The sequence below is a fragment of the Bombus bifarius genome, unplaced genomic scaffold (assembly GCF_011952205.1).
Source record: "Bombus bifarius isolate JDL3187 unplaced genomic scaffold, Bbif_JDL3187 scf7180000007987, whole genome shotgun sequence".
Classification (NCBI taxonomy): Eukaryota; Metazoa; Arthropoda; class Insecta; order Hymenoptera; family Apidae; genus Bombus; species Bombus bifarius.
The window spans coordinates 1,129,347-1,154,987 of record NW_022884369.1 but is presented as its reverse complement, the minus strand read 5'-3'; the positions used below and the strand labels follow the sequence as shown (position 1 = coordinate 1,154,987).

Here is a 25,641-nt window from a genome sequence, read left to right as displayed (position 1 = left end):
CATATCTGGTTCTTCCAAGTTCCTCCTTTTTTCACGACTAATTACATCAACCAAGGGATAAAAGAATCGCTTGTCGGTACAAAGGAAAATGATATGGGTGTAAAAAGAAGGAAGGGGTAAAAAGCATGAATGAGCAAAACATCAATGCTGGGCATACACATCAGCTCAATCACACGTCGAAAGACAAAACGATCCACGTTTCACGTATCGCGATCTCCTGTGCAGTAAACAATAAAAAGGTTATCCGAGGAGCACGGTGAAAGTAGAAACGGAAAGACAGAGTCAGACAGAGAAGTCAGAGAGTCATTAGCAGGGTTAATCCAACACTCGGAATTTCTGAGTCAGCGAAATTACCGATCTATTCTCCTTTCGGTACATTTAAAGCTCACGAAGTAACCCTGCTGGAAAGATAGTAGATAGTTTTTGAAAAAGTAGAAGACAGAGTAGACAGAGAAGAAGAAAAAGTTTTGAAAGAGACAGACAGCAAGGAGTCTCGCAGTTCCGGCTGCAGAATCGGTCGGTGGAGGCCACTACTTACGAGCTTCCTTCGGAACTAGAGATCGAGTTGAGACTTCCGGCTGTGTCACTGGCCAACGATCCCGACTGTTTCCCGGATTCAAAGCGTTGATAGGGTACGATCTCCTCGGAACGCTGTATGCTGCTCGGCGTGCTGTTGCGTTTCCGGCTCGATAAACCGGCGCGTGCCTCCGCGACACCGCTTCCGACGAAGATCCCGCCGATACCGCACTCTGCGTTGTAAATCAAACAAGAAACAACCGCTAAAGCTATGATCTTTCATTGTGATTCCCGCATCGCGTCCGCCGCAGCCCTTTTCTCTTTCATCCAGCTCCAGGTGGTCGCCGTGCGTTTCTCTTTCGATTATTTTTATCACGACGAATCTAGCTCTCTTTCTCTCCCTTTCGTTCGCTCATTCTCACAGTACCCTCGCTTCCTTTCTTTCGCTCACCGTTCGTTCGAATTTTCTCTCATAACGAAAATCGAGGAAATGATAAGAGAGAATACACATGTACACCTGGATGAAATTCTGACTATGTGAATGAAATCGATGAAGGTTTTGGAAGATAGACAAGTAAAGGAAAGGTGCTTTCAGTTCGGTTAACTACTACGTAGCTCGTGGGAAAAGACTTCGGTGACCTGTATGCTCGAATCGGTCTTTCAAAGTCCACGATATCAATGACGATTCCGTGGTACAAGGCCTGCGAAAGATCTCGTTCCCCGATGGGGTTAAACTCCTGCTCTCTGGAAGAAAGAATACGATAGAACAATGATTAACAGCAGACGGAAATTCAAGAGCCCTCTGACTCTCTTGTGTGGTCGCACCTGCAATCAGAAGCGCGCAAAAGCGTTACAAGCTAAATTTTTGTAAGTGTATCATCAACAAAACGTCACATCTATACTTCTGCTATAGGAAAATTCGCTGCAGCTATGTATATATATATATATATATATGTATATTCATACAGATGTATTTGCATGTTGTGTTCGTGTAACACAGAAGTGTACAGAAGGGTTTAATCCTACGAAGACTCGTTCGTTTCTCTCTGAACATCTACGGTGTAAGCGAGTATTTCACATTTGCTCGCGTTTCACCGAACTTTCGAGAAGTACATAAGTGTCGACAGGCAAAATGTACAAGACTCGTGTGCTACAATCAACGAACCTGTTTTGCTTTGTAACGAAGAAGAAATAAAAAAAAAAACAAAAATAATATCGAGATATATGTATATCCATGTATATATATGCACGTATATGTAGAAATATGCGCATGAGAACACTGCATCGCTCGAAGACATCAAGAAACGAAAAGCCGTAGTGGGTGAAGTAACCTTCACCAGTAAGCACGTATCAACAGCGGCTTCTAATAAAATAAACGACAACGAATCAGGTGGTCAACTTACCTACCGTCGTGTGTAAGTCTCGATCGTAATCGAGATTTGCAACAAGTTGACCACATGTTTCATCTATAAGTTGAAAAGCTATACAAAACAGATAAACAACGCGACGTATTGCCAGCATCAATCTTTGGCCGGCGCTTTAGCTACAAAGTCACGAATAAGACAATCCGGCATGAACAAATATACTTGAGCAGCTAATACGTAAGGTTCTTGAGATACAACCTGTTTCTTCTCGATAGAACTGGATGAACAACTTCATCGAGCTCTACACAGCTCAGGAAACTCGTGCAAACGTTCATCTAAAAGTTACGTATCGCTACTACGTAGGAACAGTCTCTACGATCTATGGGAAGTGACTTGTGAATCGTTTCGCGACTATTTGGAGGACCGTGCAACCTCGAAAATACTTTCCCCAACAATTAAATAATAATAAATAATCGCAATCCGAAGTTTGATTATTAAAAATGTCGAAGAAAGTATTTTCCAACGATAGTCACGAACAGTTTCGCGTCACTCCCCTCTCTAAAGCACAACTTCTGTCTAAAGAGGAATGTGCTGAGTGTTTTATGGTTGTTGTTGTTGTTCATAGAAATGTCGTAGACTGATCACGCTGCTGTCGTTCTTCTTGCCTCTCTGTATCTCTCTGTAACTTGTACTCACATTTCGCCGAAAGCTGCTACGACATCCTCTCGAATGGACTGCTAATTATCGTTAATAAATTTAACCGCTGAAGAATAGACAGATCTAACGCGCGTATTTGTTTCATACAACGTCTGTATAAATATATGTTAAAGAAATTCGCGTGTCGATGACACCGTGCCGAACGCTCCCACGTAACGAAAATAGGGGATTGAAATCAAAGAGGGAGAAACAATTAAAACGGGGATGATATATTTTGCAGAGTGTGTTCGGACCTGTCCCCATCGCCGCTACCCTCGCCATCGCTGCTTGCGGAACTCGGTTGCCTTCCGCTCCTTCCGCTGGCCGTGTCCTCCGGCAATACCTCCTCGCTCCTATGAACTGTAAAGGAGGACTTGCCCTTCTTCCCGAATCCTAGCCGCCGTTTTCGTCCTTCGTCGCCCACGCATGTACCACCAACAGACGCACGTGGTATGTTATGGTTTTTGCGTGACGTGATATAGTTTTTTTGTTGTGGTTGTAGTAGTAGTAGTAGTAGTAGTAGTAGTAGAAGTAGTAGTAGTAGTAGTAGTAGTAGTAGAAGTAGTGGTAGAAGTAGTAGTAGAAGTAGTGGTTGTAGTGATGGTAGTAGTAGATGTTGTTTTCATAGTAGAAGAGCGGTGAATTGTGATTTTGTTGTGTTAATTTGCATATATAGTATCGATATATGCGTGGTGCGTATGTAAAAATTTTTCTCGTGGCAGAGTTGTAGTATAATTTTTTTTTTTTTTGAGTGTTTTGTTTCAACGTTTTTGCGTAATAGTAGAGCGATCGTTTCCAGCGATCGATCGGGATGATCCGCGTCGAGTGTTGTCCCGTGACACGATCGCGCGAGCGACGATATAGCCCGCCACGATGAGAAATCGTGCAGGTGGGTGCAGATCGATGACGTGAATGGTCCCCAGCGTCGAGAGATAGTTGGTTGGTAGAAGTAAAGTGTGAATGTGTTCATGTCGAAGAGAGGCGGATAGAGATGAGGAGGGATGGCGGAGAAAACAAGAATACGATTAGAATGTACATACTGCCCCGTTTACTGGGTTTTTTGCTCTTCTACCGTGTGCTCTTGATATCGTTTGTACCGCTTCCTTCGCTCTACTTCGCGGATTCTCCCGTGAAACTCGTGAAAATCCGCTTTTCGATCGTCACATCTTGTCACGTGTGATGTGAACGAAGAGTACAAATGTTTAATCAAATAATCTTCTTGAAAATGACGAGAAAAATATAGCGAGAGCACACCGTAGGTCTACTCACTAATGGTGCTAAACTAATGCTATGCTATTATTCGAGGAACTATCGATATATTACAAAGAAACTGACTACATTAAGATGCCAGATAGAAAGAAGAGACAGAGAAGATAGTCTAGAAATCGCGCGAGAATAATATGAATGCGAAATAGAAAAACGTCTTCACGCGACCGCTCTCGAACTTATCGAATTTCCCGAACAAAGTAGCAATACACCGCACGCAACGTTTAAAATGTGAAATTGGAAGAAACGACTAGTGTGACGATGTGTTACCTGTGGCGGACAGCTGACTAGTGCTGTTACTCTTCTTCCCGAGACCTGACTGATACTGCACCGCGCTTCCGCCACCGCTGCTACTTCCGCTTCCGCTTTTACTGCCGGGCGAACTCTTGCGACCCCTCCTCGAGGAGTCCTCCACGTTCAAACCGATCGCCGTATCGCTCAAACTACCGTCTAATAAACAAACGTCGCGTGAACACGGAAATAATAAAAAAAGAAAGAATCTAGAAGAGTAGGATTAGGAAATTAACGCAGATACACCGATGGTTGAACGATGATTATCACAGCATCGTTAGGCTGTCCAATAAAAAAAAAATTACTTCCATTCAAAATACATTCGATTAGACTTCAAATAAAGAGAAACCCTCGTTATGTAGAAAAATATTTTACACTATAATTTGGGCATATCTGTATTAATCACTTCCTAAATTTCTAAACTACAATTTTCCTAATGAAAATTCCTAAAAACAATCTTCCTACAAAAAAAATAATGCCTCTAAATCTAATTCCAAAGAGAGATCGCAGAAACTTACCAACTTTCTCGTCCTGTGGCGCGTCGGTATTACTAAGACTCCTGGTGAACTGTCCCCTTTTATGGTCGTCGTGCTCGTTATCGCCTGGCTGGGTCCTGGACGGCTTCTCGTACGAGCCCGACTGACTGTACTCGCTGCTTTCGGGCATGGAGGAGGAGCGGCGATCCCGCGCGTCGTCACGTTGTTGGTTGACGGCGGCGGAGGCATCGTCGGCGGCGGTTTTTTTCCGCGAACGCCGTCGAGTCGACGACGTTGGGGACGACGACGAGGTGACGGCGGTATCAGTGAAGTTGTCGCGCCGCGACAGTTTCGTGTTTCGTGAGGTTTCGTGGTGATCGACGGCCCGTGGGTGGTAGTTTTTAGTAGTGTCGGAGGTAGCGGTTTGGGAATCAAAGAGACTTGAATTAGCGTTACCGGGGTGGGGTGCTCGGTTACGAGGCCTACGCGGATCGCACGGGCCAAATCCGCAGTTCTCGCTGCACTGGCTCTCGCTCTCCATCGAGTACTCGTAGTACTCGAGGGTGTCGCTGATCGCTACGTTCCTCTTACTACCCTGCTGCTGTTGTTGACTCGGATGCTGCTGGGCTTGCTGATGACGTTGTTGCTGCTGCCTCTTCTCGAGTAGCTCGAGATCCCTAGGCTCCGGACAGCTGCTATTTCGTCTACGGTACCTATGTCTCGATTCTACCGAAGGTCTCCTCTCTTCGCTCTTTCGCGAGAACGAGCCAGACCTACCTAATTCGTACGACATCGCTAATTCTCGACACTCCGGACAACTAGTTTTTCGCCTACCGCGATACTGCGACGACGACCGCAGCGATCCCGACCTAACCAGTTCGTATGGTTCCCGATAATCGCGAGTCTGAACGTTTTCGTAGTCGTATCTTGAGTCTACGTAACCATCGCGGACCTGTTCCCCGTCGTAGTAGCCCGATCTAATACCATCGCTAACCACCGTGCCCGTTACGTTCTTCTGACGGAAGCAGTCCGCGCACACGACCGTCTCCATCGAACCGAAATCCTCGTCCGAATCCAGAATAAAGTTCGTACTTCTTTCTTCGTCTTTTCTTCGTGGAGGATCGTAGTATCGGAGCTCTCTAGCTTCGGGGCAGCTGCTGTTCCTTTTGCGACGATACAGACGTCTGGCTCTTTCCGCTCTGTCCGACGAGCTCAGTTCCTCGTCGGAACGTAATATCGGCGTAGATTCTGCTCGTTGCAGCATCATTCGCTTGCTATCGGATAAACTCGGTATGGTTAGCGTGCCCCTCGTGCTGGATATCGTATCTCGATACGGTAAGTTCTCGTAGACTCCCGTACTAACTTCTCTGCTTCCCCTTCTACTTCTCCTCTTTCTCCTTCGTGGCAGCGTATTATCTTGATAAGCGTCGGCTCCAACACACTCTGGGCCGCTGTGCGCTTGATAATCGTACTCCTCCGCGGAACGATAGTCACGATAATCACCGATATAGTCAGCATCAACGTACTGCGACGATCTTTTCTTACGTCTACTACTTCGACTGCTGTCTTTTCTTCTATAGTAATCGTCCTCGTACATTTCTGCGTCGGTTCTCGGAATATTTTCATCCTCGTAATCGTACAACCGGTGACCGTACTCGTCGACGTTCCCTCTGTCGATAAACCCTTCGTCGTATTCGATATCCCAGTTGTAACCATCGTATCCGTTCTCCAGATACGATTCGCTGCTTTTCCTTCTTCTTCGAGAACGACCGCTAGTTCTCTGATTGTCGTAGTGTTCTAAATCCGAGGCAGCGTGCATCGAAGAACAAGTAATGTCCCTGTCCGGGCCGTACTTCCCCGCGGACGACAGCGCCTCGTCGATGCTGCAGTAAATGTGCTCGTTAGCCGGGTCGCAGATATCGCTGTCGAGATTCTTCGTTCGTTTCTTGGATATGTCTAGACCGAACGCGGAATCGTGCTCCTGGAACGTCGAGTCTCTGTATTTCCTTTTGGTGGGATCTTCACGGCCAAGGACGTTCCGCAGACCTATTTGATCGTCGCTGCTGAAGGAATTTTCCTCCGACAGATCGTACGAGTGGTAACCTTTACCGGCAAGGTCCATATCTATATTCTGTTTGTCGAAGCGCGGCATATAAATCTCCGTCTCGCCGCAACTAAATTCAGAATCGTATCCATAGAATGGTTTGTGATCCTGTTTCAGCATGTAATCGTAATTCTTCTCTCGATTGAGCAGAATCTTAGGCATCTTGTCGTCGCTGTTCGAGTCGAAGTACGATTTACTCTGATCACCCAGAGCCGGTATCTTGTCGCCGTAACCGGCATCGTTAATAGCCATGTTCTTCTTCAATTTACGACGGGCGGTTCTCAGGCTGTCGTCGCTGAATATGTTGCTTGATATAGTGTCGTACTCGAAACTCTTGGCTCTACGCGAGAGCATGCCCGTGCCTAGTCCGAAACCGTAACGATCAGCGTAGGTATCGTGCAGCACGTCGTAGTCGAAGCTCCTAGCCTTCGAGAATAAAAACGATCTACGCGGCCGTAAGCTAACGTCTAGGTTCCTAATGCCGTGATCGTCCGTTAAGTCGTGCAAGCCTCTCGAGAACAAGTGGTGCCTAGATTTCGCGGTTCTGCCAGTACGATCTTGCCAGCTACGCGACCGTCTACGCATACCGGAGTCCACTTGATAGGGCGACGAGTATCTGTCGCGAAACTTCTCGATGAGGCGATCGTTGAAGTCGACCTGAAGGCAATCCTCCACGTATATCTCCGGTATACGATTCTTAGAGCTACCGGTTAGCTCCTCTGGCTTGAGCAAGTACCCCTCGGAGACGCTGTACTCGCTGGTCTCCGGGCTGTAATATCTCAGCATGTTCTCGTCGACGGTCTGCGACCTCGTGAACGGCGTACGCATCTTTCTGTACAACGAGCGCACCACTGCGGACTTGCTCCGTACGAGGGGATGCGGGGTGGGATTGTGCTTGCTGGGGTTGTTGCTCCTGGGCTTGGTGGGATTGTTGTTCGGACAGTGACATTCGCTGCAGGGTACCCTAAGTCTGTGCCTGCGCCTATTGCGCCTAGGGGGCAGGGGCATAGGGGATATGACACCGGGTATTAAAACGTTTTTAACTGTCGGTCTGCAAACAATGTTTTTCATATAGAGTTTTAGCGCTTCTGCGGTTACATTAACGATTTCTTTTTTGAGCCCATTCTTCATTTTTTTTTAATCAAAGAAAAAAAAGACTCTACTCGCACGTTCGCGATCGATCGAACGCGTTTCTCTTCTTCCTTCTTTTTCTTAAAATATCTGCTATCTTTTTGGTTCCGTTTTCGCCGGGGTTTTTTCCCAAAATGGTTTTATTTTTCTTTTCTTTTTTTATACACAACATAGCTTTTGTTGCAATGCGATAGGTACCGAAAGAGAGAATTTGAGCCGAGAATTTTGTTGCATTTGTCACTCGCCGAACAAATATATATAAATGCAGGTTGTCTGTAGGACGTGCGACGATTGATTAGTCTCTTCGTGATTATACACACAACATACATACATATATGTAATTGTGACGTGTTTCAACGTAGGTAGACCTAGCCGTTCGACCAACGCCACGCACTAATCCCTGCTTTATTAGAATGGGACAATATTAAATGGACATTGACACAGTGCATAGGAGGTGCAGTCTAGCCAACTAAAGTAGTAGAATTCCTCGAAGAGAGCGCGGCAGGATTTTTGGGAAACCTATCAAGCAGGCGGGGGGAAATGAGATAGTGCAACTACGGGGTGTCGTTTCATTCGGCAATGTCCATTTAATTCAGGGATTATCGTCGATGAGAAGGTAAGCCATCAAATGTTCCATTCTGTGCGCGGTGTACATGGTCTATCGACGAGCATAACGATAATTTACTTGGAGGAGAAAACGGGATTACGCTATTCTGAATGAATGGACTATGAGATGAGATTAGTAGGAAGGAAAAAGGGAGAAAAAAATACGAGAGCCGAAGGGGAAAAAACGAGAAAAGAGGGGAAAAATAGAGGGAAAGGAACGCGATTTACCCGAATGTCACGTAAAAATGGTACAGTGGATGGCTGTCTCCTCTAAAGGGATACTTTCTTCTCTATGGAACTTGTCTTGCTTTGTACACTGACTTTGAAATGCAAGGTCATCGACTCGAAAATTAAAATACAATAGACATTGAGCTATACTCACATTAGTCCTCTAGAGCCACGTGGTCGTTCCGATTGCGTACTGAAGGCACTGCTCGTCACGGAGGCTATACTCTCCATATCGGAGTCACCAAGATCACCAAGTACGTCTTTGTCAGGACTTAAATTTCCCCTTCGCGGTCTGTGCATTCGATAAGGGTGACTGTGCGGCAAAGATAGCGGATCCTGATCTATCGAGAGCAGATCCGAATCCGACAGTCCGCTATAGTGTTTTTCCCAACCTGAAAAATCAACGTTATTCCCATTGGAAATACACGTACTTCGCCAGCTGTAAATTCTAAAATATATATCCAACAACCTACGACTCCTATACCGATCCTCTTCACAGATAAATTCTAATATAATCGAAAATAAAAATAGTTGCTATCAAACTGTTTCAAAACTACGGTCAATTTTACACGTCAAACGTCCACCCTCTAATAACATCCTATTACAAAGTTCATCCTGGCGTATTCACGCTAGCCAAAAATTACCGAAACAAGGTCAATTAGGAACGCGGATTTTCACGAGGTTTCATTACTGTTCTCGTATCACGAGGTATTCGAAAACTTTGAAATTAATAACCCGGCGAACAAAATGGGAAAAGTGAGCTCACCTCCCGTACCCGTACTCCTGTACGTGGTATGCACCTGCCTATTGCGGTGTCTCATAAATCTCGCCCGTTCCTCGGGATCCTGAACAGCCCTTTCCTTCAGAGCCGTCGGAATCAGAGGCAATTGTCTCTTCTTCGGACTTCCGGTGGGAGTGGCTGTCGCTGACCTCGAGCTGAATCTGGAATGCGTAAAGCGAAACGTTCTCGTTTTCTGTTCTATCACGGTTTCGTTTGTGGCTCGCGTCGATAACTCATACAACATACCTGGGTGGAACGTAGCCGTGCGAGTAAAGCATGGATCTATGTTCCGGCGGAGACAGAGAGCGATGACCGGTGGGACTTTGAGACCTTCCGCGATACCGAAGGCTCGGCGAGTCCATAGGTGCTGCACTATGCGACCTGTGGCCCATCATTCCTCGATGAATATCGTCCTGGGGATTACAGATATTTAACTACGCCGTCCAGGTGTTCCGCAGGCGAAAACGAATCGATAATGCCGCACGCGAACCACGAAAGTGTCGGATAGAATAGGTGTATTTAAGTCTATACGTACTACGATCAGTTACAAATTAATAATAGTAGCAAATTAGTAAGTTATAGGTCGTGGATTGTGCATTTTTTCTTTTACGATTTTATAATTGAACGATTTACAGAAATACGAATGTGGCTCCAATATTTAAATCGTGTCTGTTAGAAGGGAAAAACGGTTCCGTATATTGAAAAGTTAATTATGAATTTACAGCAAGTTTTAAAAAGTCACTTGATTTTGTTTGATTCTCGTTGTTGTTAGTTGCCGATTACTTGTCACGTTCTTCGCTCGCGGCTTCCGCTTATTATCACAGTTGTAAGATTCAGTGCGATTTTTTAGAAACGATGAGTGGCGAAATCTACATCCGACAATCTACAACGAGTACGTAAACTACGCGTTCGTCGAACGATCGTTAAATTCACAGAAAAAGAACGTCGAGGTATTCGGTGAAAATCGGTGGAAATGACGCAGCGGGACTCACCTTGCGATAGGTCTGGTAACCAGAAATAGACGCTGGCTGATCCCGTATCATGATGGCGGCCCGTTTACGCCCCTGCGGCGACATGTCCCTTCGACTTCGATGCTCCCCGTCGATGCACAGCTCCCTTTCCGGCGGGGGACTAGAATAGTGGCTGCTCCGGCATGCGTTCATTTTTTCGCCAATTAGTGATCGTCTTGTCACGCTTAGATTACGTTAAATTATGGACGTAGGGGAAAGGCGAGTGCTGTGATCTCGCGCTAGATTACAGAGTGCATGCGGCCAGGCTGGTTCTCATTGGCGATGCTTTATCAAATATGCATTCTCTACGCTGCGCGTTGCACCGTGCCGTGGTCTTTCTGCCGACCCCTGACACACGCACGAAACGAACTCGATTAAGCGGCAGACCAAAACACAGAATGCAAGGTTACTCTACTACGTGGCAGAAATAATAAATGGACACAAAAAGATTGTTTTCCCGATATCTCGTAGATTAAAAGCAATCTCGTGATCCATAGTTAAAATTCGTCAGGAGCTCGTTCCTTTTAAATATTTGCACGTCCTACGATGGTCTGTCAGATATGCGGACTATATGGACAGTCGCTCTAATTATTCAGCCTTGAAACAATCAGCGTTGCGTCTTTCGTCGTCGCGTCTGGCTAACTGGAGAACTAAGAGTTACGAATTTACGAACAACAAGCGTTACTTCGGAGGCTCGCGTTTCTCGATAAGTTTCATTGTTTTATCCGTTCGCCAATGTATCACCGGAAAGGATTATTATACTTTCGAGTTAATATTCATTACCTCATTTTGCGGACGGAGAACTGGTCACAAACCGGTCGATCTACAAAGTGCAAATACACAACGTCGCGATCCACGCGCGAAAGCTAATCTCTTACGAGTTATTTGCCAATAAAAGCCGGACACAGATTGGACGGTTTTCTCCGTGGTGTCCTCGACGAAATGGAAGGACAGATTCGGTTGCCAAGAAGCTACTTGGTAAAGAAAGGCTGGCCTGGCTGCTGTAAACAATGGTTCCGCGACTGATCAACGGAGCCAAATGCGTACAAAACCGTAGCCGGGAGATTGATCGCGCGCGAATCGCTTCGAGAACGGTGCCACTGACAGTCATCGTCCCGGTTCCTGGCAACGGGCACACCAATAAGCATCGCGAAACGTCCCCGGCGAACTGGACGTTGCCCAACAAATATCCACTGACGCGACGTAAAGCTTGCCGGAGAGAGGACAAATAAAAAGAACAGGGGAATGGAGCCACCCCGGCCGATGCATCGCGTTGCACTAAGCGTTACTAAAAGCCATGTCCTTTCGCGCAATCTAAGTCTCGTAAAACGTGGGACAGATGCAAGAAGCGATGACACGATGACGCCTACGTGTGCCTACATGATCGGTGACCTGCTGAATCTCTGCGCGCAACTACTTGTTCTTGCGCTTTTCTTTCTTCTTAACTTTCATTTTTCATTCGTATATAGTCTAATCGTTTCGTGTGCTGTTCGACGAAAAACGAACCATACACACGGTTTCTCGTCGAGCGTATCTACAGCACGCCGACGTGTTAAATGCCGACGTGCTAAACTCTTTCATTCCTTTCGTCTATCGAATAAAGTTCATTCGATCGGTGCACATGCGACTGAGAGAACGATCCGCGTGCAAACACAGGAACATCAAGTGGGTGGATGGAAGCAGCCTCCGGCGACTATTATCGAAAATTGACCTGCGTCTGGTCTCTTGCATAGAAGCTCGACACGCGAAAGACCTCGAATATGTTTGGAAGATCAGTTATAGTCGTTTTAACGAGCGTATCCCCACGTGAATTTCCGCTAGGTTGATAAAGCTCGAATATTATTTCGGTACAACGTTGGACGTAACGAGAGACGTTTCAAGACAAAGAAATAAAGGCAGCTTATCACGGGAAAGACGAATTAGTACGACCGAGCGATTTTCAGACGGACCCTCCTGTTGCCATTGATGCACACGGACACGTTCGAGTGACTTTACATCGTGAGTGCGTCCAGAGTGAACGGTTACCGGGAGGATTTCTAGATCTCCGTCGTTTCTCGTCGATAATGACGCGAAACTACGGCGTCGTTAGTCGCCTCTTTCGAGGAAACGTGGAAATATACGTCTGACAAACGCCGCGATCTCTTTGACGTAGCACTCATCGTGCTACGTTGCTTTTGTTATTTCTTTACGTTGGTTTTCATCGATCTAGCTCGACAGCTAGAGTCGAGAGATCGCGTCAGTTTGCGTTCGTTGGTTTCTACATATGCGAATATCTTATATTCGATCACGTTCGTTAATAATTGATCTACACTCGGAACGCTATTTAACTTAGCGGTGAGGATGCAAGAACGTGTGTGACTGCGTGATTCGTGAGAGAGAGGAGGAAATATAAGTTTGAATGGCCGTACCGCTTATAATTTGACGGCATATTATGAAACCTAAAAAATAAACAACAGAACAGATAAATAACAAAGAAAATCAATAGACGGGATGGCTAGCGCCAACGCGAGAAATTACGGCTCGTTAGAATGTTTTGTTTCTCGTTAGAAGAATCATCGTTAACGCGATACTGGATACTATAGACGTTCCTCGATTATTGATTGAACAAGAAAAAAAAGATAAAGAATATCTACACCGTGCCCTCGAAAACGGGCTGAAAGAACGTAGCGGTGAAAGAAAAGAGAGTAATCTGACTGTACGACACGTCGCGGCCGCCGACTCGACCGACGATGGATTTATTAATGTAACCAGTGAAACCCCTTCGGATAATCCTATTAGGTGATATTGAAGGTTATTAAATATCTGCACACCGTACGATCGGCTCCCTCGGATGTCGCCGGATGTATCAATTATTCGCCGCGCGCGTGTCTTTCTGCGGGCTCGCCTCGACCGTATCTCGCCGTATCATCGCCACTCAATGGGGATGAAACGGATAGGGAGAAGAAGAGGGGAGAAAAAATTGGTCAGCGACTCGCAGATTGAGGCCAGCGTGGATTAACGAAGCATGCACGCCGTTCCGATTCGTTTCTACAGATTCCTCGACGTAGCGACCTCGAGGTGGCCGCGGAAGCGACGTGCATGCTCGATGAAAAATTGAACAAACCGGCCGCGAAATTTTCGACGAGGAAGATCCGGCAACTTTTCCTTCGTGGGCTTTCGACGCTGTGTCGTGCAATTTTCAACGAGTCCCCGGCAAACTTACGGATATTATTATCCGAGCACCCTCGAATCGAAGAGGGTCGGACCAGATAAGGCGATTGATTACAAACGAAAACGAAAGAGCGTGCAGGCGGAGTTTCCTGCCGGCATGGCAATCGCATTACTCCTCTACGAGAACCAGAGAACGCTCTCGAGGGAACGTGGCTCGAGAATTCCAAGCATCATCCGTGGAATAAATTTACAAAGGTTCGACCAATTAGAACCGGGAATGGTAACCGAGAGACACAAACGGACGAGGGACAAAGCGGCAGGGAGTTGCGAGGCACAGAGATTCCTTCCTTCTTCGATATTTCCTCCTTGCAACGGCACGGACGAGTGGTAACCTCGTGGTTCTTCGATCTTCAACGGTTCTTTGAGCGGTCTTCGAATTAGGGCCACGAGTAATTCAAACAACGCTATACGATAATTAGCGCACGCTCGATGTTGCTTTTACTTCCGCGTCACATGCATTCGTTACTTCGTCACCGTTACACACGTCGAAACACTGGATTTCCTCGTAGAAGAAACAAACACTCGGATAAAAGGGTAGATGGTCCAAGCTTTGCGGGTGTAAATCAGCAAATTCGAAGCTAGTCACGGATCCTGGCGAGTTTAAAAGGAAGTCGATTAACTCGTCAGAGGCCCTGACCTATACCCTCGCGAGTCACTGGATTCGAAAGATACCGGTGGCCACGAAATTCAGAGGAAATTGAACGAATTGCGGGCCGTGCCCTCTGTGCAAACGACAAAAAACTTTATTAAGCGTCTGGTTCAAAGTGGATTTGTTTAGGCACGCCGTTTACCACCGTCCGTAGCCGTGGGCTTCGTTTCGTATCCTCTTTGTTTTACCCTTTTTTCTCCTAGTTTGCTCACCCTTCCGTTTTTCACCCCCTGTCGGTTTCAACTCCGCCACTTTGTCGATAGTCCGTATTTCTTTCTTTTTTTCTCGTTTCCTCGGAGAAAAATAAAAAACCGAGATATTCGAGAGAAAGCACTTTGCACTCACAAATAACGATCGGACGTCATCGTTGGAATATTAATATGGATACGAGGCTCAGGGGCTGGCTTCCGCAGCCAGCGGTGGTTGCAGGCCAACTGGCATGTCAATTGGCTTGTTGCCCAGTTTTATAACTTGGCTCACGGCCTCTCTCCTCTCTCTTTCTCTAATTCTCTTTCTCGTTCCCACAACCCTCCCCCTCCCACCTACACCTTTATTCACACACCTCTCACCCCCGCCGCATTGTCTCTGTCTCTGTCTCCCTTTCGTCGTTGTGGTCGTCGCCTTTACGTCACGGCGACGCCGCCTTCCGCAAGCACAACAGATAAAAATGCTCCTCTTTCAATCATCCGGAGATTCACCTGGTGAGATCGGCCTCCGCCGACTTGGAGCATCTAAGCCGCGTAAACACCCTGCTCCTCTTAAGACTCCGTTATTCACACCCTCTAACACGAGTATAGTTCATGCACAAGTTTTCCAAAAGTCGAACTATGGATAAATTACAGAATTTGATTGGAATAACGAAGAATCGATATATCAATAACCGATGAAATATTTATCAGTGTGTAAACACGATATCGTCCGAAATAACAGGAATTGCGCACGATCGATCCTGGACCATCCCTTACGCACGCCTGACCCGTGTGTCTCCTCAATGAACCGGAAGAGGTGCAACCATGCAAGAAAGAGCAACGATGCATGGAAGGAACGTTCGAATTGCGGCTAATCTCGAGTAGCGGCGTCGGCTCGTCTTATTGACGATTAAGACCAAGTCGCACGCTACCGAGGGAATAACTATTATGCCGACAGTTACGGTGTCGGTTACGGGACCTGTAAACGAGATCTTAAGCCGGGAATAGGAACAGATTAGTAACGCGATTTCTGTTGGCCAAGGACATCGACACGCTACTCCCGTTAAGTATCATTAATTCCTGATGAACTGCACTGGTTCAACCACGTGGGACCTTGCACGACACAGCCCTCTCTGTTTCTCTCTCTCTCTCTCCGCTTCTCGACAAATTCTTCGTCGCCCGTTCAAGATGGTCCGTGGATCGATTAACGGGAACCGACGCGCATTAATCTTGTGGTCTCCTCTTCAGCTCGCGGCCAACGCGAGGCACACTATCGAACACGAGTTTGAAACCACCCCATGGATCGTTCGCGTTTTCGTCGTCATTTCTTGCGTAGCTCGAACCATCTATATATTTTTCTTTCCTTTTCTTTCTTTAACGAAAGAAAGAAAATAACGTTGATATAGAAGTTAACATCTCGCTGTAAAAAGAATCGGCTCATTTTTACAATGTTTCTTCTCAAATAAATATACTGGACTGACGAACCGAGGGTGCTACAAAAAAAAAAAAAAAAAAAAGAGAAAACGATTACCAAAGCGCACTATGTGTCTACATGCAAATAAAAGAACAATATCTACGCGTAAATGCAACTAAACGCGTACTGTCTTTAGGGAAAACAAAAAGAAAGGAAAACGAGAAGGAGGCGGTCTCAAACTTCTTGCTCATAGCGTTAATTCTATCTGCATCTTACTATCGACGGTGTTTACGTGGATCCGCGTATACTCCCACGATGGATCGACGATGGATAGACGACGTTGACAATTATTTCTCGTTACAAAACGTTTTCAACTTTCGACTCGGGTCCCTGTTCTCGGTTATCCCGGCCGGTGTGCGGTCGTTGAAGAAGGTTTTTGCGCCGCGTCGGCCGTGAAAATAGCACGGGCTCTTCTCTCTCCCCCGGTTTTATATTATATTGTATATCGTTTCGGGGCGGTTTGGTGGAAGAGTTCTCGGGACGCGACGTAGAGAGATTTTCGAAGGATGCTCTTACCTGGAGGAACTGCCGATACTGCTTATACTGGCACCGTCAGCTGTTCTCCTTTGCTCCCTGGAGACGTCACAGTCCGTGATATCGCATTCGGAAGTGTCAGAGTCGCTCAGCCGCGACGTCGTCGACGGTGGACTGAGATGGCAGTCCACCGGAGTTATCACCATGTCATCGGGCTCCTGATAGTATCTGTGCAACGCGAAATTTAGATCTCACGCTACGCTCTTCTCGCTAGCGCTAGGTGAAAAAGAATCAGCCGAACGGATTCGCTGAACGACGCGACGTCATTCGGAAAATACTTGCTCTTTTCGCTGCATCGTATTATTCAACGTCTTTTCATTCGTTTTTTTTCTTTTTTCTTTTTCTTTATCATCTTTCTGTTGATTCTACGGGAATTAAACGTTGTCCGTATATACACCGCGATCGTACGTGATATAGAAAAGGGTTAACGCACGTGACCGTCGACGGATTCCTTCTCCCTCAGCCTAAATACTCGGGAAAAATAGCTGCACGCCTACAGAGGCCTAGCCCTTCTCACAAGCTTTCTAGAAGACTCGGTTTACTTTTTGTTTGCATTCAGCGACTAAGAAGCGCAAAGAGTATTCGTCAGTCACCAATCTCTAAGATATCTCTCCTAGTCTCTCATTGCAACAAGCGAACGAATGCGTTGTAGCGATTGCGTCTCATCTCAGAGGCATGAAGAAGTGAAACATCCTAAGGTCTACCGAGCTGATTCACATACCCAATATGTCGGTGTTCCCCGTGGCCGGTCAGCGGATGCCACTCGGGCTCCTCGTCGAGATGAGCTGTCGCCAGTTCGAGTATCGCTTCGCCGAGAAAATCGTTCGTGTCGTACTTCCCGTAGTCCCACACGGTTACTTCCAACGCCCTTTTCCTCAGCTCTGGCCTCCTGATTCCGTCGTAGATGAACGTCTGGTTCCACTTTGGATCGTTCGTGTTCGCCAACGTCTTCGTTCGTCTCTTCGACTTTTCGCTGCATCGAGACACGAATTAGATAGAAGGGTGAATGATAGAACACGTCCTTGATACGGTCGTAGAATCGACGCGCAAATGGGGCGATACCAGACGATCGATGTCGAGCATTAACAAGACAACGCCACTTCGAGGGAGGGAAACGAAACAGTGGTTGGGGAACCCTGGTGTAGCAGCGAGATCGTTTGGCAGCCCGGCCAAGTTCAACGGCTATCTTTTGGCTCGCGAACGCTTCTTTAGGAAATGATTTATCTCGAAAGCAGGACAGTTTCGACTTCGACATGATCGCACTGTTGTCCCCGACGTGCATAAACGCCCTCGCGAAATCTTTGCCCGGCGCCATCGAGCATCGTGCGCTCGATTCTTTTTGCATTCTACTCTACGAAAAGGATGGAAGTTTCCGCCGATGATTTGAAACGCACGCTCGTGGCCCATAAAAATCTATACACCGTCCGTTTATCGACATTCAACGAGAAAAACGAAACACGTTCTCCGTCGAGAATCTCTCGGAGAAAACGAAGAAACTCGTTCCAGCGCCGGAACATAACGTTTTTTCTTATAAAATATCGCTCGTTCGTAACGTAGGATAGGAGGAATAGAATTATTTAAGAAGAAACAAGTCGCTGCAAGACAAAATACAGCATACGTAGAGGCGTACTTAGTTTCTGGGCCAATCGAGCTCACTCACCTCTTGTCCGGAAGCAGGAAGATCTTGGCGTAGGGATTTCTGGGTTGGCCGTTGCTCCTGGGCGTGAGCCCAGCCGCACAGATCAACGTGACGATCAACCGTAGCGCCACGGAATCGAAGCTCAGCTTCACCTGAAGATTACCTCCGACGTTTGCATTGCCGGAAGTGTGTCGGAGGTGCCTGGCGCGTCCTTGAGCGTGAAGATCCGGCGAGCCCGGCGAGGTCACTAAAACCGAAGGTTTCTCGCGCCTCGCGTCGTATAACTCTGCAAGTGATTGTTCAGTGCCGACTAGACTTTAGATCTTCTTCATACACCTGGTAGAACTTCGAACGGTGGAATTTGGGCTACGTGGTGTGTTTAAAGGGGTCTATTTATGTAATATACGATATATATATACATATATAAAACAGTGTAGGTATATATCGTATGTGATACGAGCATTTGCGAATGGCTAGAAAAAAGGGAAAAAAGAGGGAAGATGGCATCGTGTGCAGCTAGTTGGATGCTTCGTATCGCGGTGTACGAAAGGTGTACGCAAAATTCGCGAACGAACTCGTAAAACGTTGGGGCGAACGGGGACGTGGGTTCGACGATCTTTTACTAGGACACCGAATCTTGGAATACAGGCGGAGGTAGCCGGGGAATATTGAGTGACGTTCGAGTTTCGGGCAAATGTAAGAAATTCGAGGAACTTACGGCGAGATGTTCGATAAATTGTTATACTATGGAAAACGTTTTGCGACCACGAATTTGGATTATTCTTGGTTAGGGGAAACGGGTAGATTATACTGGGTTACAGAGATTCGACGGTAGTTCGTGCGTGCATACATCGTCTGGTGATCGCATCCTGTGAATTGGGAAATTTAATTCCGTGGAAATTCACAGATTACTCCGGGAGGTTACGTTTAGAATGGTTGCAACCGCGTTAACCATCGAATCACTGTAAGATTCGCCGAAAACCCGTAACTTCCCTTCCATCAGCAGGGTGTAATGCAATTTGCGGGCAGATACATCCATTCCTCGGGAGATATCACAATTCACGTGCAGGATACTCTCTCGAGCTGCCGATAGCGAAAATAACGCATCCTTGTGTAGATGCATCGAACGCAGCCGGCGGATTAGCGGTAGATGCAGTAAAATGGTTCGCGGATGCGTTTATACGCAGCCCCGCGATGCAGCATGGAAAGTGCATACACGTCGGCAGTGTTGCGTTCTCTTCCGTACGTTCTCTTCCTGAAGACGTCTAGCTATCGTCGGTTTATAAAATAACACTGCTTCACAATAACAATTATTCAAACAATCGTTTTTACATTACACAGACAAAGAATGATTAAAACGCATTAATTTAATAATCGTGTTATTCATCTCGGAAACACGATGATTGATATCGTCACACAAGCGAAACGTTAATAAACGCCTGCGTTTCTTTCTTCATTTCTATAAACCTTTTGCATCGTAAATCGCGAATCGTAAAACGGTGCAGCTTTACGAAGAGTCTATAAAATGGGTAAATCGTAGAATGGCGCATTATATACAGAAGGATTTAAATGTATGGTCCTTCGTGGTCAACGAGGGGTAGAGATACAAAAAAAAAAAGAAAAGAAAGACACAAAAGATTCACTTGTTTCAAGTTGTTGCTCCCATAAAACTATGTATCGTAAAAACGGCGGTGTTAGCAAGGGGTGCATTGGCACTACTCTCTACGTTCTACGATAACATCGATGGTATACAGAAAGCGATATAACAGTCGTAATGGATCTCGTTAAGCATCGATCTCGATACCGGTGCACTCGATAATCGTTGCTTTTTTTGTTCTACTTTACGGTGAGAATGGTAAAACCCTTTCGTTTCACCATTTCCCAGTGAATCTTCCTAAGATTATCGAATCAAAAAAGAAAGAAACAGAAAGATTCAAAGGGAGTGAAATACAGAACCACAAACACGGATGAGGGGGAAGACACCGATTATTTGGGATCGAGAAATTTAAGAAATTTTGAGGCCTACCCCATAGAATACATTTCTTAAGACCTGGAATACGAAAAATCATATAATCTGTGACAATATAGCGTCGTTTTTAATACGCTTAACTGTACTTATGTCTATGGTATGACTTAGGTAGGGACCCGATATTTTCTCGTATGCTCTCGTATCGATTGGTTTATCGACTTTTGCAAATTCTCTTAAAATTTCAACGATCTGGAGAAATACGGCAAATTGTATCTTGCTAAGTTAGCTCTAGAACTCTCTATACTACACAATATACTACTAAAAGTAGACTTGCTGAACGATCTACGTAACAAATCTACCACTTCTCCGACTTCATTAATATTCCAACATCGTAAAACTATACATCGTGTGCATCATTGATTCAATGGTAATGATCATCGTGGGTAAATTGATATCTTTTATCGTTCAACAAGCACCTCGTACAATAACGGGAGACCGAGTACTCGTCGTGGAACGAGGTACAAGTTCTCTCTCTCAAACCACTACTCGTTCGCAAACTCCCATAACACATCCTAAGTGTGATCTATCGAGTAGCTGTCTGAGCTACTCCTTGATACACAGTCTACCTTCTCTACCTTGTCGTCTAAACGCGCGTTATGCTCCGGGGGCGTTTTAAATGCTATCATCATTTTTTTTCTGCTTTTTAAAAACATCTGTCAGCGACCGTGTGTGTATACAGTATACTCTACGAGACATGTATATGTATTCGGGCCAGATAAGAAGGGAGGCAAAGAAGAAAAGAGAACGGCCTGAGAACAGATCCTGAGAGCGTGTGTCCAACGAGGTAGGAGGAAAGAAAAGAAACACAGTCGAAGAAGAAATAGACGAAGAAGAAGAAGAAGAAGGAAGGGAACGAATGAAGCTTGAAGCACATAGTCACCTTTGTGATGCGGTTGCTGTGGCCCGGATATCGTCTCCGGGTGCTTTTGTCTCCATTGGATCTGCGCGGCGATCTTCCTTGACGGCATCGGCGCTGTAGGTGTCAGCCCCGCAGGCATCGTCACCGGACCCGTCGTCGACGATAGATTCCGCGAAACTACCAGCTCCACTTGAGGCTCCTGTCTCGACTCGGCGATGATGTCGTAAACTTCACGGAAGCTTTTGCCCTGGAGGGACCTGCCGTTCCACTTGATCACCTCGTCACCTGAAATCGTTGAATGTCCGGTCTGTTCTCCTATTGGATCGCCTCCGGGACCGGGGGGGAGGGGGGATGGACAACGGGGGATTTATTTACTTCGGACAGTGAGCCCCTCGCTGGAAATGCTACCGAGGTTTCCCAATGGATCGGGGTATGCAAGGGGATGGTATTTGGAGCTTTTGTGGAGGAAAAGTCCTGACACGGTGATTCTAGCTTCAGGTGATGAAACTGCGTTTGTGGCGGGTTGGATCGAACCGACGAAGGCTCTTTCGGTTTGAGGAGACGTTAAAGCACTTCGCGTTTACGTAACTTCTTTAATCGTCGATAAATTCCGCCTGAACTAGAGATAGTTCGCATATTATGGATAAGGATGGTCACTTCTCGCTATATTTGCACTACCAGTAATTTAGAGTTTGCGAAGTAAATGAATATGATATAATGAACGTATAACTGAAAAATTAAATCGTTCTCTATAAGCTTTTGGTTCGAATTGTCGCTCAAAATAACATATTAAATAACAGTGCCAAAGCTCTTTTCAGAAAATGCATATAGAATCGCTTTGTCCTTCTCTGAAATACTCTACGAATCACAGAGTCGATGAAACAGTTGGTCGAAGCTAGGAAGGAGGAAAGCTTTTGGAGGCACAGGATTCTAGGGCACCGAGGTTAAATTTATCGTTCTTACCGGGTCTCAGTTGACCTTCTATGTCAGCCGTGCTACCCTTCTTGACCTTCTCGATGACGGCGCCCATAGAGCCATCCTCCAACAATTTGCCGCCGACCACTTTCAGCCCCAGTATGCTACTACTGCTTGCGGAGCCGCTTCCGGGCTGCTTTCGCAACACCATGTGGCCAATGATCTTCTGACCGTCTCTGCTCACTTGCCAGGATAACGGATGCTACGAAGCGCGGAGAACGGTTTTTCTTTGGTTTTTTCTTTGCTTTTCATTGTCAGACTTCTGTCGCGGATTCGCGTGAAATGAGAAGAGGGTGGGTGGAAGGAACGCGTGTCTTCTCGCGCCGAAGATCTTGGAAACCAAATGCGATGCGAAACGGAATCTCCGGAGGATTCGTGTCTGGTAATATCGTGCATTGGTTTCCAAATTCCTGGCGTGACTCGACTGATCGCTATGAAAGTAATTCGTGAAACGGACTGTGACGTTGATGGATTCAAGCTGACCTTCCTGGAAGAATATCCTGCGCCTGCCGGATTGTATAGCGTTAATCAAGCCACCAAAGGAACTCGGTATCGATCGCGTCATCAGTCGCAGGATATTTCTGTCGCAGGGCATTCTGATGAAAGAGAAGCTGAAGAGAATGATGGTAGCCCTCGTGGGCGATGCGATGCGCGCGACACAGAGGATACTCGAATATTGTTATCGATTCAATTGTAATATGCATGGGTGTGTTACACAAATTCCGTAAATGTTTAACGATCGAAATATTTCATTCGAGTATTCTCCAGATTTACAAAAACGTGTTCGTATGTGAAGTGAATCTACATGTTTAAGAGCGAATGGTAAAACGATCAAGCTCGACAAAAGGAGAAAGCACGCTATCGTACATCTAATGATCGTACATCTATACAGTATGAATAGTTACTATGTTCATGCTTTGCGACATGCTTTATCAACAGGCATACGAGCAGAAAAGCGACAATCAGTCCCTTCGAACGTCCGATGTTCGAGGTACTCAAGGTTCCAGGCATGCGACAGCGACGTGATTGCATTTCGTAAAAGAAAAACAAAACACCGTTGAAGTTGAGGTTTCTCTGTCGAAGAGCGACTCGACTCATCTGGTGGATCTACTTTAGGGAGAGGGGTCGCCTCCTTTCGGTTTCCAGTTGATCGTGTCGATCGTGAGTGAGTCGTGGCACTTTGATTTCGCAGACAAATATCGTAAAGTATCATTCGTACAGGAGACGATTGGTTCTATATTAAATCCTAATTTCAATCTTATCTCTCAGCTTTCATTTATTACGATACATTGCTTAACTCCGATATAATTGGCTGCCTGAACCGTGTCACGTTTATCTTTTATTCCTCCTTGTTATTTCTTTCGTCTTTTTTTCTCTTTGTTTGCCCTAATTAAAGGATCTAAGGAACTTTGGATTATGCACTCGACACGGGCTTTTCTTTCCACTTTTCATTTCACGGCACAGAGTCGGATGGAATAGTTGTAATTAAATATTTCATTAACGGAGTTAAACGCGCGTTCGAAAGTTCCGTTAAGAACTCTTGTTAAACCCGAAAGAGGTCGCTTAAAATATGTTCGTTCTCCCATTATGAAATGTGAGTTTCAATCCAGGATTTTTTCCCTTCCATTTTGCTTTTCTCTGCCTCTATTTAAAATACGCGCAACTTAGAAACTAACACCGAGAACTAGTTTTCGTTTCATCGCTGCTACTGCACGGGCGCAGCCAATTACATCCGTGTTTCGTTTCCGGGACGCCGAGAAGTCGCGGATTTATCAAAAGACACCGCGAAACTGATCGACGAGACTTAACGAGGTCGTCGAGACTCGCCACTGCTTCGGATATCCTTTGGCCGTGCTCCAATTCGATTAATTATGAAACAGGTACGCCTCTCTCAACAACCAGCCATCCTTTCGGCCATTTTAATTGGACGTTTTGGAACGGTACCGACTCGTGAAATCCCCTATTCCTCCACGAATTGACAGTCGTCACGTTCCTAGCAGATCTCAACTTCCCAGACTATTATTTCCAAGAAAATCATACGAAAGGTTATGATCAGGATTACGAAGATATATCGATATTTATAAAACAAAGTAGCATGAACGTACGTAACTTTGATTCAATGTAGCCGGGATATCGACAGAATGGCAAACGATTATCTCGCGAAACTCTCACAAATATTGTTTCATCAACATTATCCGCTCGAATGGAGTTCGTTCAATAACAGAATCCACGCGTGTCAACTACGGAATACACAATTTAATTTCGTACGATGGTTATTTTCGATCATGATGCAATTTCTAGACATTCTGATCATCGTATACGTTTATCAACTAATCGACGGTTTCTTATCATAAACGATTTTTAAAGAAGAATCGTCGACTTGAATGGACAATGGCCCAATCCTGGAAGAAGGTCGATCTTGATTCGACGGAAGAAATACACGAGATTAATCGCCGATGGATAAATTGCTCGATTGCCGTTCGTTTATTCGGACCGAATTTAATCTTGCTTATTTGCTTCGCATAATTGGAGCACGGCCTTTCCATCCCCTACAGTTTCCTGTCTTCTTCTATTTATCAAACGATGATCCGTAAACTGGTGATTATATCGACTTGCCTGAAGATGCACGCGATTCGAAACTGGCCGCGAGGATAATCGTTCGTTCCCGTTCGAGACAAAGATCTCTTACGAGATCAAGACGCAGGGTAATTGTAGAAACTAAAGGAGAACGATCGAGTGATATTTTCGCCGTCGAAAAAGGGGCCTCGGGAACTCGGTCACGCCGGCACCGTGACACAGCCGCAATTCCCTCGTTCTCGTTGCGGCACCGAGAATTTTTCAAGAATTACCTCGACCTCTTGGCGAGCACTGAATTGTCGTTTTTATTGCGGCTCGTACAGGGTGTTCCGGACGGGCTTTAAGAAGCTATAATTTCCCTCATTTCACCGGGGAGAAACTTTGAAACATGCCCCCCTCTCCCCGCAATTGCTACACGTGTGCTAAAAATCGATACAAGATTTCCTGCTTTATTTCATTGGGAGGAAAATTCTCTGTCGTAAAGTCGTCTCGTGAAATACTTTCCGTCTATAAATCCAATGTACGTTGCCGTAAGCATTAAGACACCTGCCGTAAGTATTTGTTTAACAGAAATTCAATGCTTTCTACTGCCTTTATTTTCTAGTCGCTTTATTGTACATTTATATTATATATCATAATTTAATTACTTTATTATATCCATATCTGTATTATGATTTAACTCTACCCTTCTCCTGACGCTTGTTTCGCTTTTGTATATCGCTGAATATCTCCTCTTCGTATTTTGAAATAGTTTATTCGCATTGGAAAGTAGTATATTTAAATATGTCGGGCAAATGTTTAATAAAAAAACCCAGCAAGGTTAAGATACTAAATAAAGTAAAATTTATTAGAGTTTCCTAGTACCCAAATACTTACGGTCGATTAGTCTTTCTCTCTCGAAGTGCCGTTTAAACTGAAAGCATTGGAGACGTCTCGTCTATCGTTTTACCCACCGGGGAGAGATTCGAATCTCACGATCGTCCTTAATTCACATGTTCGCGGAAGCTTTCTATCCGGGAACGAACGATTAATCGGGCA

At 45.7% G+C, this 25,641-nt stretch overlaps 2 protein-coding genes across 21 annotated transcripts in view; both read right to left on the bottom strand.

The window, feature by feature from the left end:
• The window catches only part of LOC117205288 (regulating synaptic membrane exocytosis protein 2), a 66,998-nt gene that overhangs the window by 9,240 nt on the left and 32,117 nt on the right, over positions 1 to 25,641 (bottom strand). For 11 of the 20 annotated variants that reach the window (XM_033443529.1, XM_033443533.1, XM_033443536.1 and 8 more), the window contains 14 exons: positions 22,015 to 22,228; positions 21,073 to 21,336; positions 20,190 to 20,237; positions 18,185 to 18,449; positions 17,246 to 17,497; positions 16,507 to 16,692; positions 12,878 to 12,907; positions 10,452 to 10,602; positions 9,706 to 9,872; positions 9,445 to 9,620; positions 8,833 to 9,070; positions 4,652 to 7,764; positions 4,113 to 4,292; positions 539 to 749 (listed from right to left, as the gene is read on the bottom strand). In XM_033443529.1, coding sequence (XP_033299420.1) covers positions 539 to 749; positions 4,113 to 4,292; positions 4,652 to 7,764; positions 8,833 to 9,070; positions 9,445 to 9,620; positions 9,706 to 9,872; positions 10,452 to 10,602; positions 12,878 to 12,907; positions 16,507 to 16,692; positions 17,246 to 17,497; positions 18,185 to 18,449; positions 20,190 to 20,237; positions 21,073 to 21,336; positions 22,015 to 22,228 — 5,495 coding nt within the window. Of the gene's footprint in view, positions 1 to 538; positions 750 to 2,830; positions 3,012 to 4,112; positions 4,293 to 4,651; positions 7,765 to 8,832; positions 9,071 to 9,444; positions 9,621 to 9,705; positions 9,873 to 10,451; positions 10,603 to 12,877; positions 12,908 to 16,506; positions 16,693 to 17,245; positions 17,498 to 18,184; positions 18,450 to 20,189; positions 20,238 to 21,072; positions 21,337 to 22,014; positions 22,229 to 25,641 lie in introns of all 20 variants that reach the window. The other 9 variants (XM_033443541.1, XM_033443530.1, XM_033443532.1 and 6 more) reach the window with 8 other exon arrangements.
• On the bottom strand, positions 3,018 to 4,106 carry LOC117205289 (putative uncharacterized protein DDB_G0275629). The gene has a single exon (XM_033443551.1). The coding sequence runs from the start codon at positions 3,200 to 3,202 to the stop codon at positions 3,032 to 3,034; it is 171 nt and encodes a 56-aa protein (XP_033299442.1). The 5' UTR covers positions 3,203 to 4,106; the 3' UTR covers positions 3,018 to 3,031.

Coding starts and splice junctions, on each gene's coding strand:
- LOC117205289 (XM_033443551.1), bottom strand. CDS start 3,202: ATGAAAACAACATCTACTACTACCATCACTACAACCACTACTTCTACT.